At 42.6% G+C, this 22,627-nt stretch overlaps 1 protein-coding gene across 1 annotated transcript in view; it reads left to right on the forward strand.

Annotated features, from left to right (window-relative positions):
* LOC147017680 (calretinin-like) overlaps positions 1-22,627 on the forward strand; it is a 77,565-nt gene that overhangs the window by 49,955 nt on the left and 4,983 nt on the right. Inside the window, exons 8-11 of the mRNA XM_085847981.1 lie at positions 4,953-5,008; positions 10,934-10,973; positions 11,473-11,526; positions 17,249-17,320. Of these exons, the coding sequence (XP_085704107.1) occupies positions 4,953-5,008; positions 10,934-10,973; positions 11,473-11,526; positions 17,249-17,320 (222 nt within the window). The remainder of the gene's footprint in view (positions 1-4,952; positions 5,009-10,933; positions 10,974-11,472; positions 11,527-17,248; positions 17,321-22,627) is intronic.

A 22,627-nucleotide genomic window follows, 5' to 3' on the forward strand; every position in this document is an offset into this window, starting at 1 on the left:
CGTCAAGCGTATTGACATTGAAATCGGCATTGTCATATATAAACTGCACGAATCCACCTGGCTTTCGAGAGGGCGGTCCAGTCAAAATCTGCGAGTATTCATATCGTTTTACTTCATTGTAACTGCTGCAAAATCCCAGGCTGCTGAGTATATTAATAAGATCTTTGGAGCCATATTTACGATGAATGTACACAGCGATGCTGAGAAGTTGAAAAGAAATGAACGAACGTGGTCTAGCGGCAGCTATTATCGCTTGTTGTATCGAAAGGCATTTCCGATTTATGCTATCGGCAGGTTTTCTATTAGTTTTTATAACGCCATCAACAAAGCACGTCAAAGATTCTGGTATCATACCCTCATCCGGATCTTCAGTTGTCTTAACTGAGGGATATGTATCACAGTTATACACAGACAAGCGGATGTCCTCCCGTATAATGGATGCTGCTGTCTCGACAATGCGTCTGCGTTCTTGTTTCTCGTCTTTGCCCTTTTCAGTGTACCAGTTGTCATGAAGTATTGGGTACGCAGTGTCTTTAACGCTAACTATACCGTTCTTACCTGGGACTTCAGTTATGATTATATTGTCACCATAATGATCTAGTAATTTTGCTTTCAGATACTTCGTAGTATAACCTGCATGTCCATCAAGGAACGTTTCCATAATGTGATGTAATTCAGATATCGAGTACTGGCACTCATCGTCATTTTCAATAAAGTCACAAATCGCAACAAAGGCTTTAGCTTTAATTAAATCTTCTGGTCGGCCAGGCATGCGATGGCTTTTTAAAAATTTATATCCTCTGTATTGCAAAATAACTCCAAATTACATGTCTTGTGGTATTTCCCTTCAGATGCCACCAGATCAATTGCACTGTCAACTCGTCTCATAACAGCTTCACCCCATTTGTCGTTACGTTCGATTGCACGGCATCGGATACGATCGCGAAATGTAATTGTTCTCACCTCACATATGGTTTTCCTGTATTTTGTTTCCTTTTTTGTTTCCACTCTCATGCTTGCTTCTTTGCCACAGAAAAGGCAGTCTACTTTAAAAAAAACAAATGCTCTTAGAGAGGAACGCAAACGTGGTGTGTCAGCCTCTGAATTTTCGTGCGAACGACTGTCACCGGCGGTTTTGCTTGCACACGCCTGTATGCTGCTGGGGCGTGAATAATTTTTCCGACATATAGTGTGTAATCTAAGAGGTGATTTGGTTTCCATGTGGATAGAAAGGCCATCTCCACGTCCTCGGCTTGCCTCTACGAGAGTTGGGCGGCCCTTGTTCACATTTACGACATCGCCCACCGACAATTATTCACCACACATCAAGAAGTTGTCATTCATTTCACCTGCAAAAATATATAAGAAATAGATTAAGATGGAAGCATGATTTGTAAGAATGAATATTTACACAGCATGATGACAACAATAATATTCCATCAGGCACTGGAAATTCAAAAATCCAAAACTTTTCTTCATAGAAGCGTTGTGGTCATTCAGGTGCGAGTTATTGGTTGGTTAAGTTACAAGGTGGATTAGCTATTAACCATCGGATACCTGACATCTGCCGGCTGACAATAATGCTCTGCAGGGGTGGCATCCACATCAGCAAATTCTTATTACCCAACCTAATATAAGCATGTTTAAACGGCTCAGTCGCCCATTTTCCTCCACCAGAATATATAAGATCCAGCTATATTGGATTTTATATGTAAACATAGTGTAAGCTGGAACAAGGAAGGGGTCAAAATTAGCGAAAACCCTCTAAATTTTAAAATTTATTTTAATTAACATAACTAGATAAATAAAAATTCTTCTTGCTATATTCTTGTTTAGTTATTGGTAAATAATCGTACATAAAATTTGGGCTTAATATCATTCCCCAAAACAAAATTCCAGAAGTGATGGGATACAGTTGCCCCCCCCCCCCTCCCAGGGGACTGAGTGATATACAGATGTTTATACTACATCATCTTGATATTTTAGTAATGAAATGAAGTGTTATAGTAGCCGCCAAACCCAGTCGGGTGTTCATAAAGAAATTTCTAGGTCCCGGGAACGGTTGCTATGCAACTGGGTAATTTAACCATGAGGCCGGCAGAGGATAGTTGGGGACTTTTGATATGTGATAAATCATTAAAAAGCGAAACTATCCTGAAAATTTCAGTTTTATACTATTTATTTCTGGGTTTGCACCTTAAACAGGGTAATGTGCCTGGCCTATTAGGAGAAATCTGGGTGGGAAAGTTCCCAGACTGAGTCAGTCCCATTGAGTAACAGAAGTCCTTTGCAGAAGTGCCATGACTGGTGAGAGAGGTAATAACATCCAGTGAAGTTGCATGGTGACAATTGAAATCACTACATATGAGGAAGAGAGAGTTGGAATGATTGATTAAAAGTTTGTCCATGTTGTCTGAGAGAGGGATATAGATGGAGTCATCACTGTTAGGGTGCCGGTACAACACACAGATGAACAAGAGGTGGGAACAGAGGGGAAGTTGCAGCTAAAGGTACTCCTGGTGGTTGGGAGGGGTAAGATTAGTGCAGTGGCAGTGGGAAATTGAGTTCTTGATGTGAAGTGCAACTCCACCACTGGGGCGTGATTCAGACCTATCAAATCGAAGGAGGCAATAACTGGGGAGACACACTGAGGAGTCGGGGATGTCCTGTCGGAGGAAGGATTCTGTTAAACAGATGATGTCTGTTTTCAAGAGATATTTTTATCTATTTTCAAACAAAATGTCTGTTTTCAAACAGATTCAATAAATATGAGAATCGTTGTGGAGTGAAATATAAAGTTTTTTTTTTTTTGGTTTGTTTGTTCCGATTTTTTTGAAGCGAGAGAGGAAATCGAAATAGTATAGGATAGTGTTGAGGAATTATAAGCAAGATACCCTGGAATACACTCAGGACTAAAGCCAAAGCAGGACACACTTTCTGTCCGAGGAAGGCCTCTGGAAAAAGACCGTTCAGGCTTTGACAATACGAAACAAATACCATAAAACGATGAACTAATTGACATGAAATAATGCATGGAATGACACAGCAACACATTGATGAATGATGCACACAAAACACGACGAATCCAGTTCTGTAAACTCAGTGTTGACGATGTCGTAGCGGCAGCTGCAGATTCAACCAAGACGTGAAAAAATCCCCGAACTGGAACTTAGCGAAGTACAGTATCGATATTTGTGCTTTTTCATATAGTTATGCAAAACAGCAGTTTATATGTATGTTTGTATGTATGTATGTATGTATGTATGTATGTATGTTACCTTGTTCGCAAAAGTATTGGGACAGTAAAATAATATGATGGTTATTCATAACTTTTTACCCAATTTTCCATGTTAAACCATATATTGTTGTGCCGTTTTGTCAAATTTGTGTTCGTATAGCTCAGGTGTTGTTTTAAAACTTAAAACTTAAAATTCAAATTAAAACACTACCCATCACTATCACAGATGATTGCTCTCATCACCTCATGTTTTTTTCATTTATAACTAGAACAGCACTTGGTAGAGTGCAAACCTCCGCCAGCCTCAACAGTTTACATTGTGTATCCCACTGATAGGCCAGATCTGGATCCATACTTGAACCAAAATAAAATCTGCTTGTTCTTGTCACCTAACCAACTCATCCACCAAGTTTTGTCAAAGCTCGTCCTACGTTTTGAGATATTGTGTTATTTGTCGTTTTTGGTCCCATCTACCAAAGGTGAAGAATCACATTAAAAAAAAAAATTATTGTCATCAGGATTTGGATCTTCACCAAAATTGAATCAATTCTTCCTTGTCACACACACAACCTGTCCACCAAATTTAGTCTGAATCCGTTCATAACTTTTTGAGTTATCCTGCTCACAGACAGACAGCTGTGAAAACATAACCTCCATCCACTTTCGGTAGTGGAGGTAATAAGGTGTCATTGAGATGTACAATCTATACCACTGTATGTGTGTGTGTGTGTGTGTGTGTGTGTGTGTGTGTGTGTGTGTGTGTGTCACCATTTTTCTCAGAGATTGCTGAACGGATCTTCATAAAAGTTTCAGAGGTTCGTTTGCGAGTGCCAGTGACTGTTTTAGCCAAAAAAGTTTTGAAAAAAAAGTTTGTTTAAAAAAAAAAAGAAAACTCTATAGTGCCTAAGCCTTTGTAGCCATGTGAAAGATTACATTAAATGATACCTGTCCCCATTCCTTAGTGAGTGTAGGGAAGTGTTTTAGGCATCCACAAAATAAATTGGAAAAAAAACATTGATTTCTTCAAAATGCCACAAGGATTAGTACAGCACCAGGCAACACCGGGTACTCCTGCTTGTAACAAATAATGGTAAATGTCGAACATAACATGACGCCATTGGTCCTTCAAAGCAATTTCAAGTTTACTCATGGATTGAGGTTCTGTTCCATTGGTTGCATTCCAAGCGATCCCGGAGTGTTTTGAGTGTTTCATTACGGGCTTTAGAGTGGCCACCGCAAATGTTCAACGTTGTTCTGAAACCGTTACCTAACTGACACAGCAGTATTGAACGATGCATTGTCATGCTGCTAAAGTTAAAATGCAAAAACAATTATCAGGACAGGTTAGAATGTTGTTCGTGTGGCTTGTTTGTGGAGTTCAAAGAGTTAAATAATTTTTGAGAGGGAATAGGCAAAAAAAATAAAAGGATATTTTTGTTTCATTAAGATCTACACAATAAATGAAACTACCTTGCAACGCAGATTAACTAAATTATTACATCGTATTGAGTTGAATAATTCATGTTTTTGTGACTGGTAAACCAAAAAAAAAGAAATCAATGGCTACTTGAAATATGGATTGTATGCATACTAACATGACAATTTTTTTTAAGGGATTAAGGGCCCCCATACAAGGAATTACAACCACATTAATGATCCATAAATTAATTATATTTTCAATGTATTCATTATTACATGAAATTGTTTGTTGCAGTTGAGAATGTTTGATTCGAATCAAGATGGCAAGCTTGGGCTTTCTGAAATGGCCAGGTGAGTCATGTCAAGGCTGGAAGAATGTAATTTTTGTCATGAAACAAATACCGTATCATCATATGGAGAGTCGCCCAAGAAAGAAAAAATTAAAGGGCCGTGTGTGTGTGTGTGTGTGTGTGTGTGTGTACGTACGTACACTGCAATATGGTCATAAGTTTAACAGATGGTAGTTTTAAATATTTATTCTGACTTTTAATTTTTTTTTTTTTGTATACATTGTCAAGGCTCGTATGAGAACTAACACACAACACACAGCAAGGGGGGCATGAGACAAGAAGGGTGGGAGAAGGAAGGATAAACATTGGGGAACAGAGACATTAGGAGATTTGTGGAAGGGAAAGGGATGGGGCAGCGGAACACGAGGTATACAAGATGGACATTATAGGGACTTTCAGGAAGGAAATTATTAGAAAATAGCCAATACAACCTGTTGCTTCGCTCTCAGGAATATTAAAGGGGGGAGGGGGAAGGGGTGGGATTGAGATGGGATGGAGGGAAGGGACAGAGAGCGATGTGAGGAGGGGAAGAGGGGAGAGGAGAGTGAGGAGGGGGAGAGGAAGGGTGGGGGGATTCCGGCAGATGTGACGTCCAGTTTAATGTCCATCCGAGAGACGGCACACACATTGATGAATCACCCTGCCTGTGAAATACTGAGATGACAGTTTATAGCTGAGTCAGGACTCAAACCCAGGCTACACAGCTTAGAGTGAGCATGTGTACCTCTCAGCTATCCTGCTGTGATTTGGCGATTCATTGCTTTGTAACAACTGAAAACTTTTTTGACGCATTGTAATCATCTCATTTATTTTGCCTTCCTAACTCTGGAAATGTGAAAATGGAGCACCGAGCCACCGTTTCACCATCAAAGCTTGAAGAGCATTCGCCTGAGTTGAAAACCATGCAAGCAAGCACTCCAACAAAACGGTTGAAGAAACTTCTAAAAAGAAAACGTTTAAGTTTTTTTATATGTATATCTATGCCAAATTGATGGGTTGTATAAAGAAAGAAGATCATACAAAAAGGGGAAACGGTGTAAAATAAAATTGCACATTTTCAGTGAGCATGCCACCGCATGATGCACCGCCTGAGGCACCACAGGCAAAACACAGGTGAATGGGCTGTGAACTTTGTTCAAGTCGATCAATATATTCAGTGACAGTGCGAATATTGTAACGTGCTACCAAGTGGCTTAAGCATTCAAGCAAGCACTCCAACAAAATGGTTGATAAGGAATGGCAGGCTTGGAAAATGATTAGCAATTGCCAATCAGTTATATAAACACCATAGAGCTGGAGATGACCGGAATGTCAAGCGATGTCCAAATTTGACAAATGAACACTTTTTTTAGCAGTTGGAACTACTGCTGAAGTCAATAAAGAATTTTAATTTTTTTTAATTTTGCTGAAATTAAGAGATTCTCGACGTTAAATACATATGTAGATATCAAATTAAGCTATCAACACTGGTGTCTCTGGGTGTTTATAAGCATTGCAATGAATCCAGCTATGATGAACAGGCATTCATTAATATGAGTGAGGAAAATGAAAAAAAAACAAAAACCTTATCGGTAAGAAATCATTGTGGCCTGTTCCAAGGTAAGGCATTGTTGAGCAGGCCAAAAACATTGGCAAATTAAGACCCCAGCGAGGGACAGTGAGGTGACCAAGCATAACGTCACCTTGAAGAAGGATGTAATTAAATAAGGCCGTTAATTATCTTCAAAAGGGGAGTTTAAGATAACCCAAACACCCAATTTTCACTCATGCACTTCCTTGGAGTTCCCTTAGGATACATGCAAAGTTTGGGCCCACGAGGTTTCATGGTTTTGGTGTTGTGGAGGAAACAGACTGATGGATGGACAGACGGACTGACTGGCGGAAAACACACTGACATTTTTCAGTTGATATACACAGAAGTTGGAAAAGCGTGAACTCACCTTAAATAAACTCTTTATATGTATATATACATATATATATATATATATATATATATATATATATATATATATATATATATATATATATATATATATATACATATACATATACATATATCGATGTATATATGAGGGTGGTCCAAAAACAGCAAAAAAAATATAAAAAATTCAGATGTTGTCTCCACAAGCCTTAAGTTATTCCACTATGATTCAGTAACGCGCATAAAAAAATTAACTTGATTGGAGATGATTTAGAGGTTGCTCCATATGACGACTTTTAGTCTCATGACTTGAATAAATTAGGGAATGGTCGGGTACGATTATGGGTACTTCTGGATGTCCGAGGTGGAAATGGAGTGCATTTTCGAACTCTATGGGGTCGATTTACTCTAAGAAATGACTGCACCGACATTGAATTCGCTACCATTTCGAAAATATGACCTAAAACAAAATTTATCATTACTGGGAGTTGAGTAACTCATCCTATTCATTTCGATATTTTCTAATCTATAATTAATGAGTTGTCGGTCAAAACATTTCTTGGAGTAAATCGACCCCACTGAGTTCGAAAATGCAGTCCATTTTCACCGAGGAAATTTAGAAGTGTACGGATTCGCATCTTACCATACCCTAATTTTTCAATCAATGGAATTACAAACTATTAGAATATTTCGTCTCATTTACCAAATACCACTATCATCTCCGCCTCTATTGCTGTCTCCACTCCCGTGTGAACTTATTTCTAGCCTGCCCAACATCCAGTGTTTTAGATTCAATGATTCACGAAAAATATGTTAGTTATTTATTTAGTTATTATTATATTAAATTAGGGTATGGTGAGATGCGAATCCGTACACTTCTGAACTTCCGAGGTGAAAAAGGACTCCATTTCCACCTCGGACATCCAGAAGTACCCGTAATCGTACCCGACCATACCCTAATTTATTCAAGTCATGAGACTAAAAGTCGTCATATGGAGCGACCTCTAAATCACCTCCGATGAAGCTAAAAAAAATTATGCGTGATTGGATCATATTAGAATCATTTTAAGCTTGTGGAGCAACTTTCTATTTTTTTCGACTTTTTTGGACCTCCCTAAGATATATATATATATATATATATATATATATATATATATATATATATATATATATATATATATATATATATATATATACACACACACACACACACACACACACACACACACACACACACACACACACACACACACACACACACACACACACACACACACACACACACACTCCCGGTCAGAAGTTTTAGAACACCCCCATTTTTCCAGTTTTTACTGAAATTTAAGCAGTTTAATGTTTCAATGTACTCTGAAATTAAAGCATAGAGCAAATAAACAATTGCAGATTTAAAAAAATATAATGGAATCGTTTTGTTGAACAAAATTTAATCTAAATTCTTGACTCATCAAAGTGGCCACCTTTTGCAGATATAACAGCCGACCATACTTATGGCATTCTTTCTGCAATGGAAATCAAATATTGTTCGGAAAGTTCTTACCAACACTGTTGCAGAAGTTCTCACAAATGTGTTGTACTTGCAGGTTGCTTTGCTTTCACCCTTCTGTCCAGTTCATCCCAAACCAGCTCGATGGGGTTTAAGTCTGGAGACTGTGCTGGCCATTCCATGATTTGAAGCCTACCGTCTTGTTCTTTTCTTCTAAGGAAGTTCTGACGTAGCCTGGAGGTATGTATTGGGTCATTATCTTGCAGTAGGATGAACTCCTGCCCAACTCGGCATCGACCAGAGGGAATTTCATGGCGCTGAAAAATGCTGTGGTAGCCCTTTTGGTTCAGGGTGCAAGTCACTCTGTGCAAGTCGCCGACTCTGGATCCAGCAAAAGAGCCCCAGATCATCACCCTTCCTCCTCCATGTTTGACAGTTGGTGTCACACACTGAGGAACCATCCTTTCGCCGACTGGACGGCGTACAAAAACCCTGTGTGATGAACCGAAGATTTCAAATTTTGATTCATTGGTCCACAAGACCTTCTTCCAGTTTTCAGTAGTCCACTGGCGGTGCTTCATGGCCCAGACAAACCTCTTTTTCTTATTTTGCCATTTTAGCAATGGCTTTCTTACTGCCACTCGACCTGTCAAACCTGCAGCTCAACTTCTTCTCTTCACAGTTGAAACTGAGACTTCCTTACTCCGACCAGTGTTAAGCTCTGCTTGAAGCTGCTGTCCTGTGAGCCGCCTATCACACAAGCTGTTGACTCTCAGAAACTTGTCTTCTGATTGTGTTGTGGCTTTGCTTCTGCCAGACCTCTTCCTGTCAGAGTTTCCTCGAGTTTCCAAGTGCCTTTTGATGGTGTAGGAAACTGTACTCACTGACACCTTGGCTTACTTTGCAATTCCTCTGAAGGAAAGACCGACACTTTTAATGGTTTTAATGGTCTGTGTGTCTTCCTTTGTTAATTGTCTTTTTCTCGCCATTATGATAGCAATATACTACTTCCTGCAGTGCAATATTGTCTAAATAATGCTTCAGAGGGTGCAGCAACACAGTCTGTTCCAACACTACTTTTATACAGACAGAGGGTTTGTAACTAATCAACAAAAGTGGGGACACCTGTTGGAATTGTTTGCATCAACTTTCAAGGCTTAATTTACTTCCATTGCTGTTGCTTCCACTTCCAAAACAGCTGCAGTTGCTTACCCATTACTTGTTCCCTGAAAAGGGCCTTTTTTTTTACCAATTCTGAAATCTTATATATTATTTCCGAGTTTGTGGTTTCGTGTCGCGCTATCTTCGACTTTGTTCTGCGCTCGAGTAACGTGATATTCGGCTTACATTATCTCAAAGACCATATGAGGTGCATGGTACAAAAAAAAGTAAATAAAATGGTTCTGAAACAGTGAAATCGTGCCAAAAACGGTTTCAGTTGCCTTCTCACGATCACGTCGGTTCTCGGACATTACGGTGCAAATTATACCAACTACAAAACAAGGGTTCCACAATGACAATGCTATAACCCAAAACATTGTGTATCAAGAAATACTTTGAACATTGTATTCCATTTACTGCATTAAAGTAAAATTACTACTGATACTCTGCATCAGTTCCTTTCTCAAACACACCCACCCCAACATGTCGCGCAGAGCGCGGGTTATGCTAGTTTACATTATTTTTCAGTTTTTTGTAACCTAAACTTGTTTTTTTTAACCTCTAGCAGTTTACCACTTAGCTTTGTACCATTTCAGGTTATTCACTGGACTAGAAGTGCTTAAATTTCAGTAAAAACTGAAAAATGGGGGGTGTTCTAAAACTTTTCACCGGTCGAGTATATTTACCCAAGGAATATGAAAAAGTAAAATTGGACTACATTTTGATCCCTTATTTCAGTTTTCAGTCTCGAAGAGCTTTTAATGTCAAGCATGTAAAGAAATGCATCATTTGCATGAAAAAGTTAATTTAGACCCATTTATTTGTAAAAAAAAAAAAAAAAAATCCATCGTGGCTGACATGTTTTTGAGGCTCAAAGCACGCCAAATTGTTAAACCTTCACAAAATCAAAACCCGAGACCCCACAAACACGCCACTTACCTCATTCTTCTTCGGAGACATTAGTCTTTCCAAATATCTACACATATACCCACTCACCTAACCACAGCACCGATGCAAGCAACTTCCATTGGTTCATGTACACCAGACGCCTGTTAGGCCTGAGCACCGACAAGGAGCAAACAGTGGTGGCGATTTTAATTTGAAGCCCGCCGAGATGGACAGACAGAGTTGTGGACAGAGAGACATCAGGACAGAGGGACAGACTGGTGGAGAATATCCTGTATATGTATATATATGGAAAGATTGGTCTGCTTGAGGACTCACTGACACACAGACCGATTCGAATAGCCTCTCCTGTCCCTTTGAGAATGTTTGATGTTAATTCTATAATTATTTTGTCAAGCTATAAAAATATAATTTTTCTTGCATATCTCTTGTTGTAGGCTCTTACCAGTACAAGAAAACTTCCTGCTGAAAATGCAGGTAAAAGCCTCTGCAGCACAACTCCATATTTGTTACGTCTCATACTAAATTATATTTGGATGTGGATTTGTCATGCCTCTTTGTTTATTTATTATATATGAATTGTATTGTGCACTGTATAATGATAGTCCCTAAGAGATAGAAGAATGACAGCCAAGCCAGAAATACAGTATCAATGTGATTGCTTTGAATCTCTATAAAATTGATCGATATAAATTCAGTGTAACCTTAACAAAGAAAACAAAAGGTATGTGAGTCCATCATGCTAACATCAGAAACTAAGCCTCACAATATATTTGAAGTTTCTTTGTGTATATGAAGGAAATCTGAAAAGAGCAAGGGATGTTATGTGAAAGGCCTGCTGTCAATTCGCCTCTCACATATTACAGAATGCATGATGGACAATAATACAAGACAATAAGATACCTGTGTTATTATGGGCTCACATATCATCCTTCCTCATTCCTTATTCAATAACTCACAATGTCTCTGTTTTCAGGGAGAAAAGCTGACCCCAGCTTATTTCAGTGAGATCTTTGATCGCTATGACACGGTGAAAACACACGGCTCGAAGCACATCACAGAATTATGCAACCTGACCTAGTTATACCAGCAAGACTATGCTAGCTACCATCACGTTTAATGCATTTACTAGATATTCCTAGATAATTATCAACTGTCACTACTGTTGCACTTATCAAAAAAAAAAATCTAGCAGCATATTCCTGGCCAATTTGAGCTGATATCACACTTCTGCACATCATTGTAAAGCTGCTCTATACTGTATATTCCAAAAAAAAAATCAATGTAAGGATTCGATTGTTTAACCCTTTGAACCCTGAGCTCCTTGGACTTTTGGCTCCCCCACCCTGGGCTCCCTGGGGGAAAAATCTGGCTGATTGGGGAAATGGAGGTTTGAATAACAGCCACTAGGGTTCCAATGGTTAATTCATCTAAACTTCTGACAGGTGCACTATCTTTACACTAAATGCTATGGAACAGGATGGATATTATTGACATTGCCAAACAAGTGTTGCTATGCAGCCATTTAATCGGGCAGCATGCTTACTTTTGAGCTGTCTCGCTGTCTAGTTTGAGCTGTCTACATGTCCACTCTTACTGCTCGATCCACCCTCACAACTACCTGCATTCAACCCAGCCTCAACAATATATTCACCACCTGCACTCGTCGCACCAATTCCTCATTACCTGCATGTTCAACACACCTTCACTTTTGCCAATCTTCTCTGAAGACTCCCTCCATAGACATAACCGACTTTTATCTACAAACCTTCACACTCTGTTATCTCCCGCAAATTAGCTATCTTTTCGTTTCACCTATCTATAACAACGTTCAGGTGTGCAATTTCTCCACACTTTCTGCAGCAAAGATGACCCTCCATCTCGAAACTGTCCCCATTATGGTCCACGTCAAACATTGATCACACCATTTATGTGTCTTCTCTTCTCCTTGTTCCCGCATTGATTCACTCTCTATTTGCTCAATTTCCAATCATATTTTCACTACCTGCACAGCACACTGAGTAACCCAATCCCAGGATAAAAAAAAATAAAACGCATGTACGTCACAAATTCTCTCGACTATCCAATAAAACGACGAGGAGGCTTTAGAACACACAATTCCAAATAAAACAATATGATAACCCACTAATCTGCTACGAGCGCCACTGAAGCCTTTATCAATGTCGAATACATCGCACGCTACACAAAATCATGATAGTAAATACGAAAAAAAAAAAATTAACCACTAATTACATTCTTCCATAAAGAGCACTATATCTACCAACTGATGTCCAAAAACACCAACCTTAAAAAAAAACATTTCAACATGTTCAGGAAGTAAATATAATTTATTTCGAATTAGATATGCATCTATATTGAAAAATCTAAGAGTTCACATTTCTTGGACAAGTATATCTCATTCCAAGAACTTATTTTTCGTATAAAGTTAAGGCTTGTGGAGGAGCAAGAACACTGAACGGGTCAGGACACAACAGGACAAAGGAACAGTGAAGGGGGGGGGGCACTAACAGCTGAGTTCAATGACAAAATAGAGAGAGACATGGACAAAACAATGGGTGCGGGGATGAATGAGGGGTAGGGGAGGATGAATAAGGTCGACAAGATGGATACAGAAGGAATCTTTCAGGAAGGAAAAACTGGAAATTTAGAAGGAGGGCTTTTGGGTGAGGAGGAGGGATTCATGGGGTGAGAAAAGATTATGGTTTTGGATGGGGAATGATCTTATATGGTGGTGAACAGCTGTCTTGAAGACCTGGAGGGAAAACGAGATTGAAGAGGATGTGGAAGTTGGTTCCACAAGCGTAAAAAGAAATGGAATGAATGAGTGGAGGTTATCAATGATCCTCGATTTTGTGAGTTTCACCAGGAGGGGGTTGCTGGTGGACTGTGTGCACCCTGCAGGAACATGGGGGTAAGGTGGGGGACAAAGAACGGAAAGAGCAGATGGTACAAGACCAGAAAAGAGGTGGTAGAAGACAGAGAGACCACCAATCTTTCTGTGATGAGAAAGTGATTGGCCGAAAGGCTCAGCTTCTTCATGGGAGATTCCAATAATCTTGAAGACCTTGGTTTTCATGGTGCCAACTTGAGCAAGATGTCAGGCAGCGAGGTCAGCCGAGAAGGGAGAGCAGTACTCTATCAAGCTGTTCATGAAAGCCTTTTACAATGGATGCCCAGTCGGCAACTGGCTTTGGAGGCGAACTTTGAAATGTGGTTTACTCAAGAAAGATCATCGCTGATCGTGAGACCCAGGAGTTTGAATGACTGAACTTCCTCAAGAGGATTGTTAAGAAAGTAGATAATGGGTGGGGGTGGGGGGAGATGCCAGGTGGTCCTTTTGGAGAGAGATACGGGAGTGCGAGTGTGAGGTTTGTCAGTATTTAAAGACATATTCCAAGTGTTTGACCAGCTTGTGATTGTTTTTTTTCAGTCTGAAGAGACAGAAGAGGCATGCTGCTTGCTTGTCTATAGCTTGAAGGATGTCATGGCAGAAGGTGGAATTTTCAGCAAACAGATAAAGAGGATTTTTTTTTTTTTTGAAGAGTCAGAGATCATTGATGAAGATGGGCCCAGGACTGGGCCAAAACACTGTCTTGGGACATTCCAGCCATGACAGGGAGAGGAGAAGAAAGGATTCTATTGAGAGCCATACATTGGCTGCAAGAGTAGAGGAAGTCAAGAAGCCACATGTGGAGTTGTCCTTGGTGCCATAGACAGAGAGTTTGGAGAGTAAGGCGGGATGCCAGACTGCATCAAAAGTATGAGATATAGTGGCCTGCAAAAGTATTCACCCCCCTCCAAAGTCTTCACATTTTGATGCCACCTGAGCATATTTCATGATGCTTTCAAATCAAACTTAATATACAGTCTTCACAAACTACTCCAAAGTGATAAAGATATAATATTCAGATAAAATGTGAATAAATGAGATTAACAGAGAAAATCAGATGATTCTCGGAAAGAGTGGTGTTTCCACATGTCGGAGAATTACATGCACAGCCGGTGGGTTGCCAAGACAGAACTCAGATGGCAGAACACTGCTTCAGTTTATCAGAGGACCTGGATTTGATTCCTGGTCTGGGTGTGTAGTTTTCCCACACATATTATGTATGTTTGCCTGTTCATTTGTACAATCATAAAAAGGCTCCCAAGTGTGTAAACATAGCTCTGTTGGTATGCATTTCTGTCTGCGCTGTTGCGGATGATTCGCCAACAAGTGATGAAACTAGTCCGGCAGCTGAGGGGGTGTGTCGCATTGGGATTATCATGTGTGCACTATTTGTGAATGTCTTTACAGCTGTGGAGGAACTGTGGGAACGGTTTGAAACAGCAAAGCGCTTACCTTGGTAGCCTTTCATGATTGCTTTATGCAGCTTCTTTGGCTAGAAGAGCATGGGAGGAGTTGATATATATATATATATATATATATATATATATATATATATATATATATATATATATATATATATATATATATATATATATATATATATATATATATATATATATATATACACATACAAACAATTGACCCCTCCCACACTCCTCTAAGGGAAGGGTCCTCACCATAGGGCAAAGAATAATTTTGTCTGAAGGGACACTGGATACCATTGAGCAGAGTCACAGGGCCAGGCTGAATGGCAGAGCTGAGCTGTTCAGGGAGCTGAGGCGTAAAACTGTACGTGCGCTAAGGGTGGACAAGGAGGCCTATGTGCGAGGAATGTCAGGGGGTAGAGTATCAGCTGTGGTCAAGTGATTCTCGTCCTGCTTAGAGGGGAATTCCCGCATTGCGTTCATACAAGGCCATCCCTCGGTGTACTGCCGTTAGAGCAGAGGGTGGTAGGCTCCTGACAGAGGAGTCCAAAGTGAAGGCCCGCTGGGCCAGTTACTTAGAGCGGTTGTTCCAGGCTGATCCACCAGCTGTCGAGTTGGACGTCAGGGGTGTTACAATCCCTGTTGCTGACCCTCCAATCAACTGTGGTCCACCTTCGTTTGTGAAAACACAGTCTGCGGCGAACCGGTTGAAATGGGGTAAAGCTCCAGTGATCTGTGGCATCCATGCTGAACTTCTCAAGGCTGGTGGAAATGCTGCACTCGTGTCGTTGCATGCAGTTTTGTGCTCTGCCTGGAACACAGGCATCAGCCCAACTGACTAGAAGAGGGGCCTTGTTGTCCCTCTCTGGAAAGGGAAGGGTGATCGCCAAGACTGCAACAACTACCGAGGGGTGACGCTGCTCTCAGTGCCGGGCAAGGTCTTCGCTCAGATAATTCTTGATAGGGTTTGCCACCATCTGCTTGAGCACCAGCGTCCAGAGCAGTCAGGCTTTGCACCAAAGAGGTCAACGATTGACCGTATCCTTGCTCTTCAGGTCCTCACCGAACGCAGATGAGAGTTTCGGCAGGGGCTGCTTGCAGCCTTTGCTGATCTCTGTAAAGCATTTGATTCAGTGAATCGGGATGTCCTCTGGAGGATTCTAGGTCTTTGTGGGGTGCCACCAAAACTGATCGACCTGATGTCTGAACTCTACTCTGGTACTGAGAGTGCTGTGAGATGTGGTGGTACCATCTCTGACTTATTTCCAGTTCTTTCTGGAGTTCGTCAGGAGTGTGTACTGGCCCTCACACTTTTCAGCACTTGTATGGGCTGGATTCTTGGGAGGATATCGGAGAGATCAAGCTGCGGTGCATCGTTTGGTAATGTCAAGATATCTGACCTTGATTTCGCAGATGATGCAGTCATATTTGCCGAGACTTTAGATATCCTTTCAGGGGCCCTCGAGGTGCTGAATGAGGAGTCTGAACTGCTGGGATTACGGGTTTCCTGGGTCAAAACTAAGATCCAGGCTTTCATTGATATATTGGATGCTGCTGTCTTGTCTGTACCTGTTTTTGGTGAGGATGTTGAGGTCATGGAGAGATTCACTTTCCTTTATCTGTGATATTCATGTCAATGCTGGTTGTGAGACAGAGGTCAATGGACGTTTTGGTCGGGCCTGGGGGGTCATGGATTCACTGGATCATGGGGTGTGGTGCTGTCTATACCTGTGCGGGATGAAAGTCTGTGTCTTCAGGTCCTTGGTGCTTCCAGTCTTGCTCTATGGATGTAAGACTTGGACTCTGACCAGGGATCTGAGATGAAGATTTGAGTCCTCTGGCAGCAGGTCTCTTTGGAGAATCCTTGATTATCACTGGTTGGACTTTTGTCCAACGAGCGGTTCTTGAGAGGGACTCAAATTCGATTTGTTTCCTGCATCGTCTGTGAACGTCAGCTGCGGCTGTATGGACATGTGGCTCGTTTTCCTGATGCTGATCCTGTTCACCAGATTCTCTCAGCGCGGGAGCCTCATGAGTAGAGGATGCCAATGGACCGACCACATGCCTTGTAGTTGCAGCAGGTAGATCAACATCTCAAGGAGATGGGGATGGGTCAGGCATCTGCCTGGGGGATGGCCAGACGGAGACCGGCGGAAACTGGATGCAGCGATGCGCTGCTCCGGCGCATGCTCCCATACCTGACCTGATGGTTGTGGTGAGGATGTTGTGTTGACGTGTAGGTGTACGCTGTACTGAACCAGTACCAACGAGTCTGTTTTTAACTCATCAAAATTTGTTTGTTTCCTTTTAGTTCCTACCTATCAACGTACACATTGTACTTCCTGTGCCCATTCTGATATTTTTCTGAAGCATCTTTTTTTCTAAGTTCTCTCCTTTCTCTTGTCATAATTCCTCAGGACTGCAGAGGCTATATTGATAAGAAGGAAGTTGATGATCTTCTTCGGGACTTACTGGGCAAAAATGCAAAGGTAACAATTATTGTGATTTCTTTTTAATTCAGCAGCTGTGTTTGCTAAGTATTATTGTTTTTAATCTATCAGTTGTGATTATGAGTTGGGTAGATATTTTAGGAGCTGTATTAATAATTTGTGAATGTTTAAATTTACAATGTCTTCATTCATTTATGTGCTCGTCTCTGCATGGATAAATGTCAACCTCCTATAAATATGTTCTCAGCACATAATGGTAAACGAGGAACGGCACTCGGTAGTGCGCATACCTCCGCCGGGCTGAGCAGTTTACATTTTGTATCCCATTGATAGGCCGAATCTGCATCCGGACATGAAACAAAATCAAATCAGCTTGTTCTTGTCAACTACCCAACTCCCCAACTCATTCACCAATTTTCATCCGAATCCGTCCATAACTTTTAGAGATATCCTGCTCACAGTCAAGCAAATAGGCAGACAGACAGAGATGAAAACATAAGATCTGTCCACCTTTGGCGGGGAGGTAATTATATAATCAGAGACTAACCGGGTCTCGATGAGACACCATGAAATACATCATGTGCAGGGATCACCAAATTATGAAAAGCAAAAATTTGTTTGGTGAAATCTTGACAATATGCATATATTATCAGGGAATTGTGCTTAGATTCGAATGGAAAGGCTTTTCGACCACAAGGGAGCAAGGAGAACCTCACGAGGTACTCCGTGAGTTGAGGGACATGCAGTCATGGGCATGGCTAAAGTGACTTGACACCTGACTCTTGTTAAGCCATCTTAACACTGTTTCTCTGACTTTAAACTCTTATCAGGTCAGTGAATATTTTAAGAAGGTAAAATTGCAATGTAAAAACAACAATACCACCACATATCGGTGCCTCCACACCTCTGGATTTGTACTATTGAACTTTATCTATGAACAAGCATTATTGGGAAATCAACAAAAGTTTGGTTCATTTTTTCAACATCCGGTGACTGCTCATGTTCTCAGATTATTTCTCAACCAAATTCAATCGGTTCTGTCTCAACAGAGGACTTTATACAAAATTTCAGACTTTTACAATGAAGTATTCATAAGTTATCATGTTGTCTCGCAAACTAAAAAAAATACAGGGGCGAACAACTTAAAAATAAGGTGTGAAATGAGAGCGAGAGAAGAACCTTCAGAGTTTAGGCTTTATTCCATTTGATTGGAGCCGCTTCTGCGGGCACACCGGGGAATACAGGTTCAGCTAGGAGTACATAAGCAGTAACGTATACATGTGCAATTAATCATCGCAGAATAAATCCGCGTAAGCACGGAGTTCGATATAATCTCCATTCTCACCAGTCAATGAGCACCTTCAGTCAACGAGCACCAAGTGAACAGCCGATGTAAATGGCAATGCCCCGGGGACAATCACCCCGTGCCGCGGAGACCTCCCCTTATACGCGAGACGCACAACATGTGATCCCGCGTCATGTCCCTCAATTCACCTCAATTCACCACATTCTCCCCACCTTTAAAATGCAACTAGGGGCCCAACTTACACACCATGATTGCTTTAGCACTATAGGAGTATACATTTCAAGCAACGCGGACTAATAGGTCTACAGAAGCATACATGCCAAGCAGTGATTATTTTGAGTTGTAGGAGCATGGTAATGAGCATCGATATATGATATAATGAGCATATAGGAGCATGAGCAGCGAGAATGCCGATAATCCCCTTTACAGATTGAGTCGTCGAGGGGGCCTTATTCGTCGACCTCTCCGGGAGTAAATGGCGGTTTCACTTGAGGGAGGCTCCCGATCCTCTTGGTGAGCCTCGACTCGTGCCGGGGATGACTCCTCGATCGCTCTCGGGTGGAACGCGGCAGCCCCCTCGCCCGGTGGAGTTCCTGGGGGGGGAACACCTGGGGAGGGGATGTCAGAAGGAGGAGTGCCAGAAGGTGGTGTACCTGCGGGAGGAGTACCTGAGGGAGCCAGATGGCGAACCGACACAGTGGTCTCCCTGCCATCCGGGAGCCTGACATGAGCATACTCTGGATTAGTGTCAATGAGTTCGACCCCCTCCACCAGGGGTTCATACTTGCTTTGTCGTACCGGGCGTTTCATGAACACTGTTCCGGGATGGGTCAGCCAGTTGGGCACCGTTTGACCGTCAACATAACGTCGCTGGTGAGTAAACATTCGTTCGTGAGGAGTTGCATTGGTGGACGTGCAGAGCAAAGAGCGTATGGAATTCAGAGCGTCGGGAAGAGTAACCTCCCACCGCTCGGGGCCCAGTCCTCTTGATTTCAACGCCAGAGTTACGGCTTTCCAAATAACCCCGTTATACCGTTCCACCTGCCCGTTACCCTGTGGGTTGTAACCCGTCGTTCGACTAGTTGCTATGCCGAGCTCTAGTAGGAATTGTTTTAGCCCGGCCGACATGAAACACGGCCCTCTGTCTGAATGTATGTACGAAGGTTTCCCAAACATAGCGAAGAGGTCAGAGAGACATCTCACGACAGTGCCCGAGGTCATATCCGAGCACGGAAATGCGAAAGGGAACCTTGAATATTCATCAACAACAGTGAATATGTATCTGTTGTCTGTCTCGGTCGGCAGGGGCCCTTTGAAGTCGATGTTTAGTCTCTCGAAGGGGGAAGTGGCCTTGATCAGTCTGCCAGATGCCGCGCCATAGAATCTGGGTTTTAGTTCAGCACAAACAGGGCATGAAGCATTCATTTGTTTAATATCTTCAATAGAATAGGGCAGGTTCTGTCTGCGCACGAAATGTGCCATTCTGGTTACCCCCGGGTGGCACAGAGACACATGGAGGTCTTGCAAAGCCCGACTGATTACCGCCGAGCAGTAGACCCGCGAGAAGGTATCTGCAGCAGGGTTTTCCTTCCCGGGCCGGTAAACAATGTCGTAACTGTAGCAAGCTAGGTCTATCCGCCATCTCATAATTTTTTCAAATCTTAATTTTCCCGTTATTTTTCCCATCAAACATGAATGCCACGGATCGTTGGTCCGTAACGAGCGTGAAGTGGTTTCCCAGTAAATAATGTCTCCATTTCCGCAGCGCTTCAACGATGGCGTACGCTTCCTTCTCTATCGCTGAGTGTCTCTGCTCACTTCTAGAGAGAGTTCTCGAGAAGAACGCGACCGGCCGCCCAGACTGATTAAGCGTAGCAGCTATGGCGTGATCTGAAGCGTCGGTTTCCACCACAAAGGGCACCGAGCTATCGATCAATAAAACCACGGACATACTGATATCATCCTTGAGGTTGTGGAAAGCTCTTACAACAGCGGCATCTGGTGGAAAGTTTTTGCAATGCACTAGGGGATGTATTTTCTCGGAGTATTGCGAAATCCATCTCGCATAGTAAGCGAACATGCCGATCACCCGGCGCATTGTCTGCAGGTCCTGAGGTGGTGGTAGCTCACGGAGCGGGCGCAATCGTTCAGGATCAGGCTTAATTGTGCCGTCGGCTATCGTGTAGCCGAGAAGGTCAATTGACCTTGCCGAGAATACGCATTTCTCGTAGTTGAGAGTCAGATTATATTTTCTAGCAATGCTCAAGAATCTGTCCAGATTCATATCATGTTCCCCCTGATCCCTTCCGCACACTGTGACATTGTCCACGTAAACAAAAGTGTCTTTGAGGTTTTCATCTGAGATGATGTCGTCCATAACCCGTTGGAAGCAAGCTACTCCATTCATGACACCGAAAGGTATTCTCCTGAATTGGTAGAGGCGCCTCCCTGCCTGGAATGCGGTGTAAGGTTTGTCTTCCTCTCGGATGGGAATTTGATGATAGGCGCTTCGCAAGTCGATGGTGCTGAATACCTTATAATTGGCCACGCGTTCGACCATCTCGTCTATGCGCGGCAGGGGGTAGGCATCGAGTTGGGTAAAGCGATTGACCGTTTGGGAATAATCGACAACCATTCGTTTCTTATGGTTCTGACTGCTGGTTACTAACACCTGTGCGCGCCATGGCGAATCGCTCGGTTCTATAATTCCTTCTTCCAGTAATCGCTTGGTTTCTGAGGTGATGAAATTCATGTCAGCAGTGGTATATCGCCGCGATTTGATCGCTATCGGTTTGCAGACCGGCGACAAGTTAGCGAACAGCTGGGGGGACGTCACCTCCGCGGTGGTCAACGCATTTAAAATTAGACGAGGCTTGCTTCCTCCAAAGGGTATTTCGACGCTCGTGTGCTGCTTGAGGACATTATGACCCAGAATTACGTCTGCGCACAAATCACGAAGCACCAGTACCCTTACATCCCGATGCGTGTACCCTTTAACGTCCAATTCAACATTGCAGTACCCTCGTACGCGGGATTGTAGTGAGGTGGCGGCCATGCATACCATATTGTCTGTCGGGTGGATTATCCATTTCCTGCCTTTTACTAGCGAGCTGTTGACGAAACTTTCAGAGCTACCGGTATCAATCAGTGCCTCAGCCATATGCCCGTTAATTCGTACGTTGATGATAGCCTTGGATAGATTCCCCGGGGAGGCTGCAGTTAATTTATTTTGCGAGTAGAGAGCCGCAGAAGTGGGTTTATTTCTCCTTGGAGTAGATTTACATACCCTGGCATAATGCCCTTTCTTGTCGCAATTCATGCATGTGGCATCTCTGGCGGGACATTTTTGACGAGGGTGCCTTTTGTACCCACAAAAGAAGCATTTACCAACCGGAGCAGTTGCTGAGGAGTTTGACGTGGCCTGGGTATCCGGCTCCTCGGGTGTTTCTCCATCCCCTATGTCTGGCTGTGTCTGTGCCAGTGGGGTTCCTTGGGTTCCCATCGTAGCAGCGTTCATTAGCAGCATCGGTGTCCCAAATGACTCAGATTGCTGCTGAGCCGTATCCATCGCTCGAGCCTGATCGACTACCTTGTCAAGAGTGGGTTGCGCTTTCTCTAGTAAGCGTTGCCGTATGTGGGCTGATCTGAGTCCTTGGATGAATGCCTCCCGTGTCGCTTCCTTTCGGTGTTCCTCGGCGCTTACGGCCCGGAAGCTGCAGTCTTTTCCCAGCTGATTCAGAGCTTGCAGGAACTGATCGATTGTCTCCCCAGCTGCTTGCCTGCGTGTGTTGAGAAGATGTCGTATGTATACCTCGTTCTTGGGCTTCACGTAGAGCGCCTGCAGCACGTCGATCGCTGCTTCGTAAGTGTCGCACTCCGAGAAGAGCCTGTACACGCTGGGCAAGACATGATTCACGAGAGCGGCAAATTTGTCAGCTCCCTCCTCGATGATGGTCAGATAGTGTGAGAAGGAACAGAACCAATGCGACCATTTCATTTCTGCGTCAGTCGCGTTTGGGTCTGCGTTGAACCTCTCTGGT

This window comes from Eptatretus burgeri, chromosome 11 (assembly GCF_056783735.1).
Source record: "Eptatretus burgeri isolate ZD-2024b chromosome 11, Ebu_testis_v1, whole genome shotgun sequence".
Lineage (NCBI taxonomy): Eukaryota > Metazoa > Chordata > Myxini > Myxiniformes > Myxinidae > Eptatretus > Eptatretus burgeri.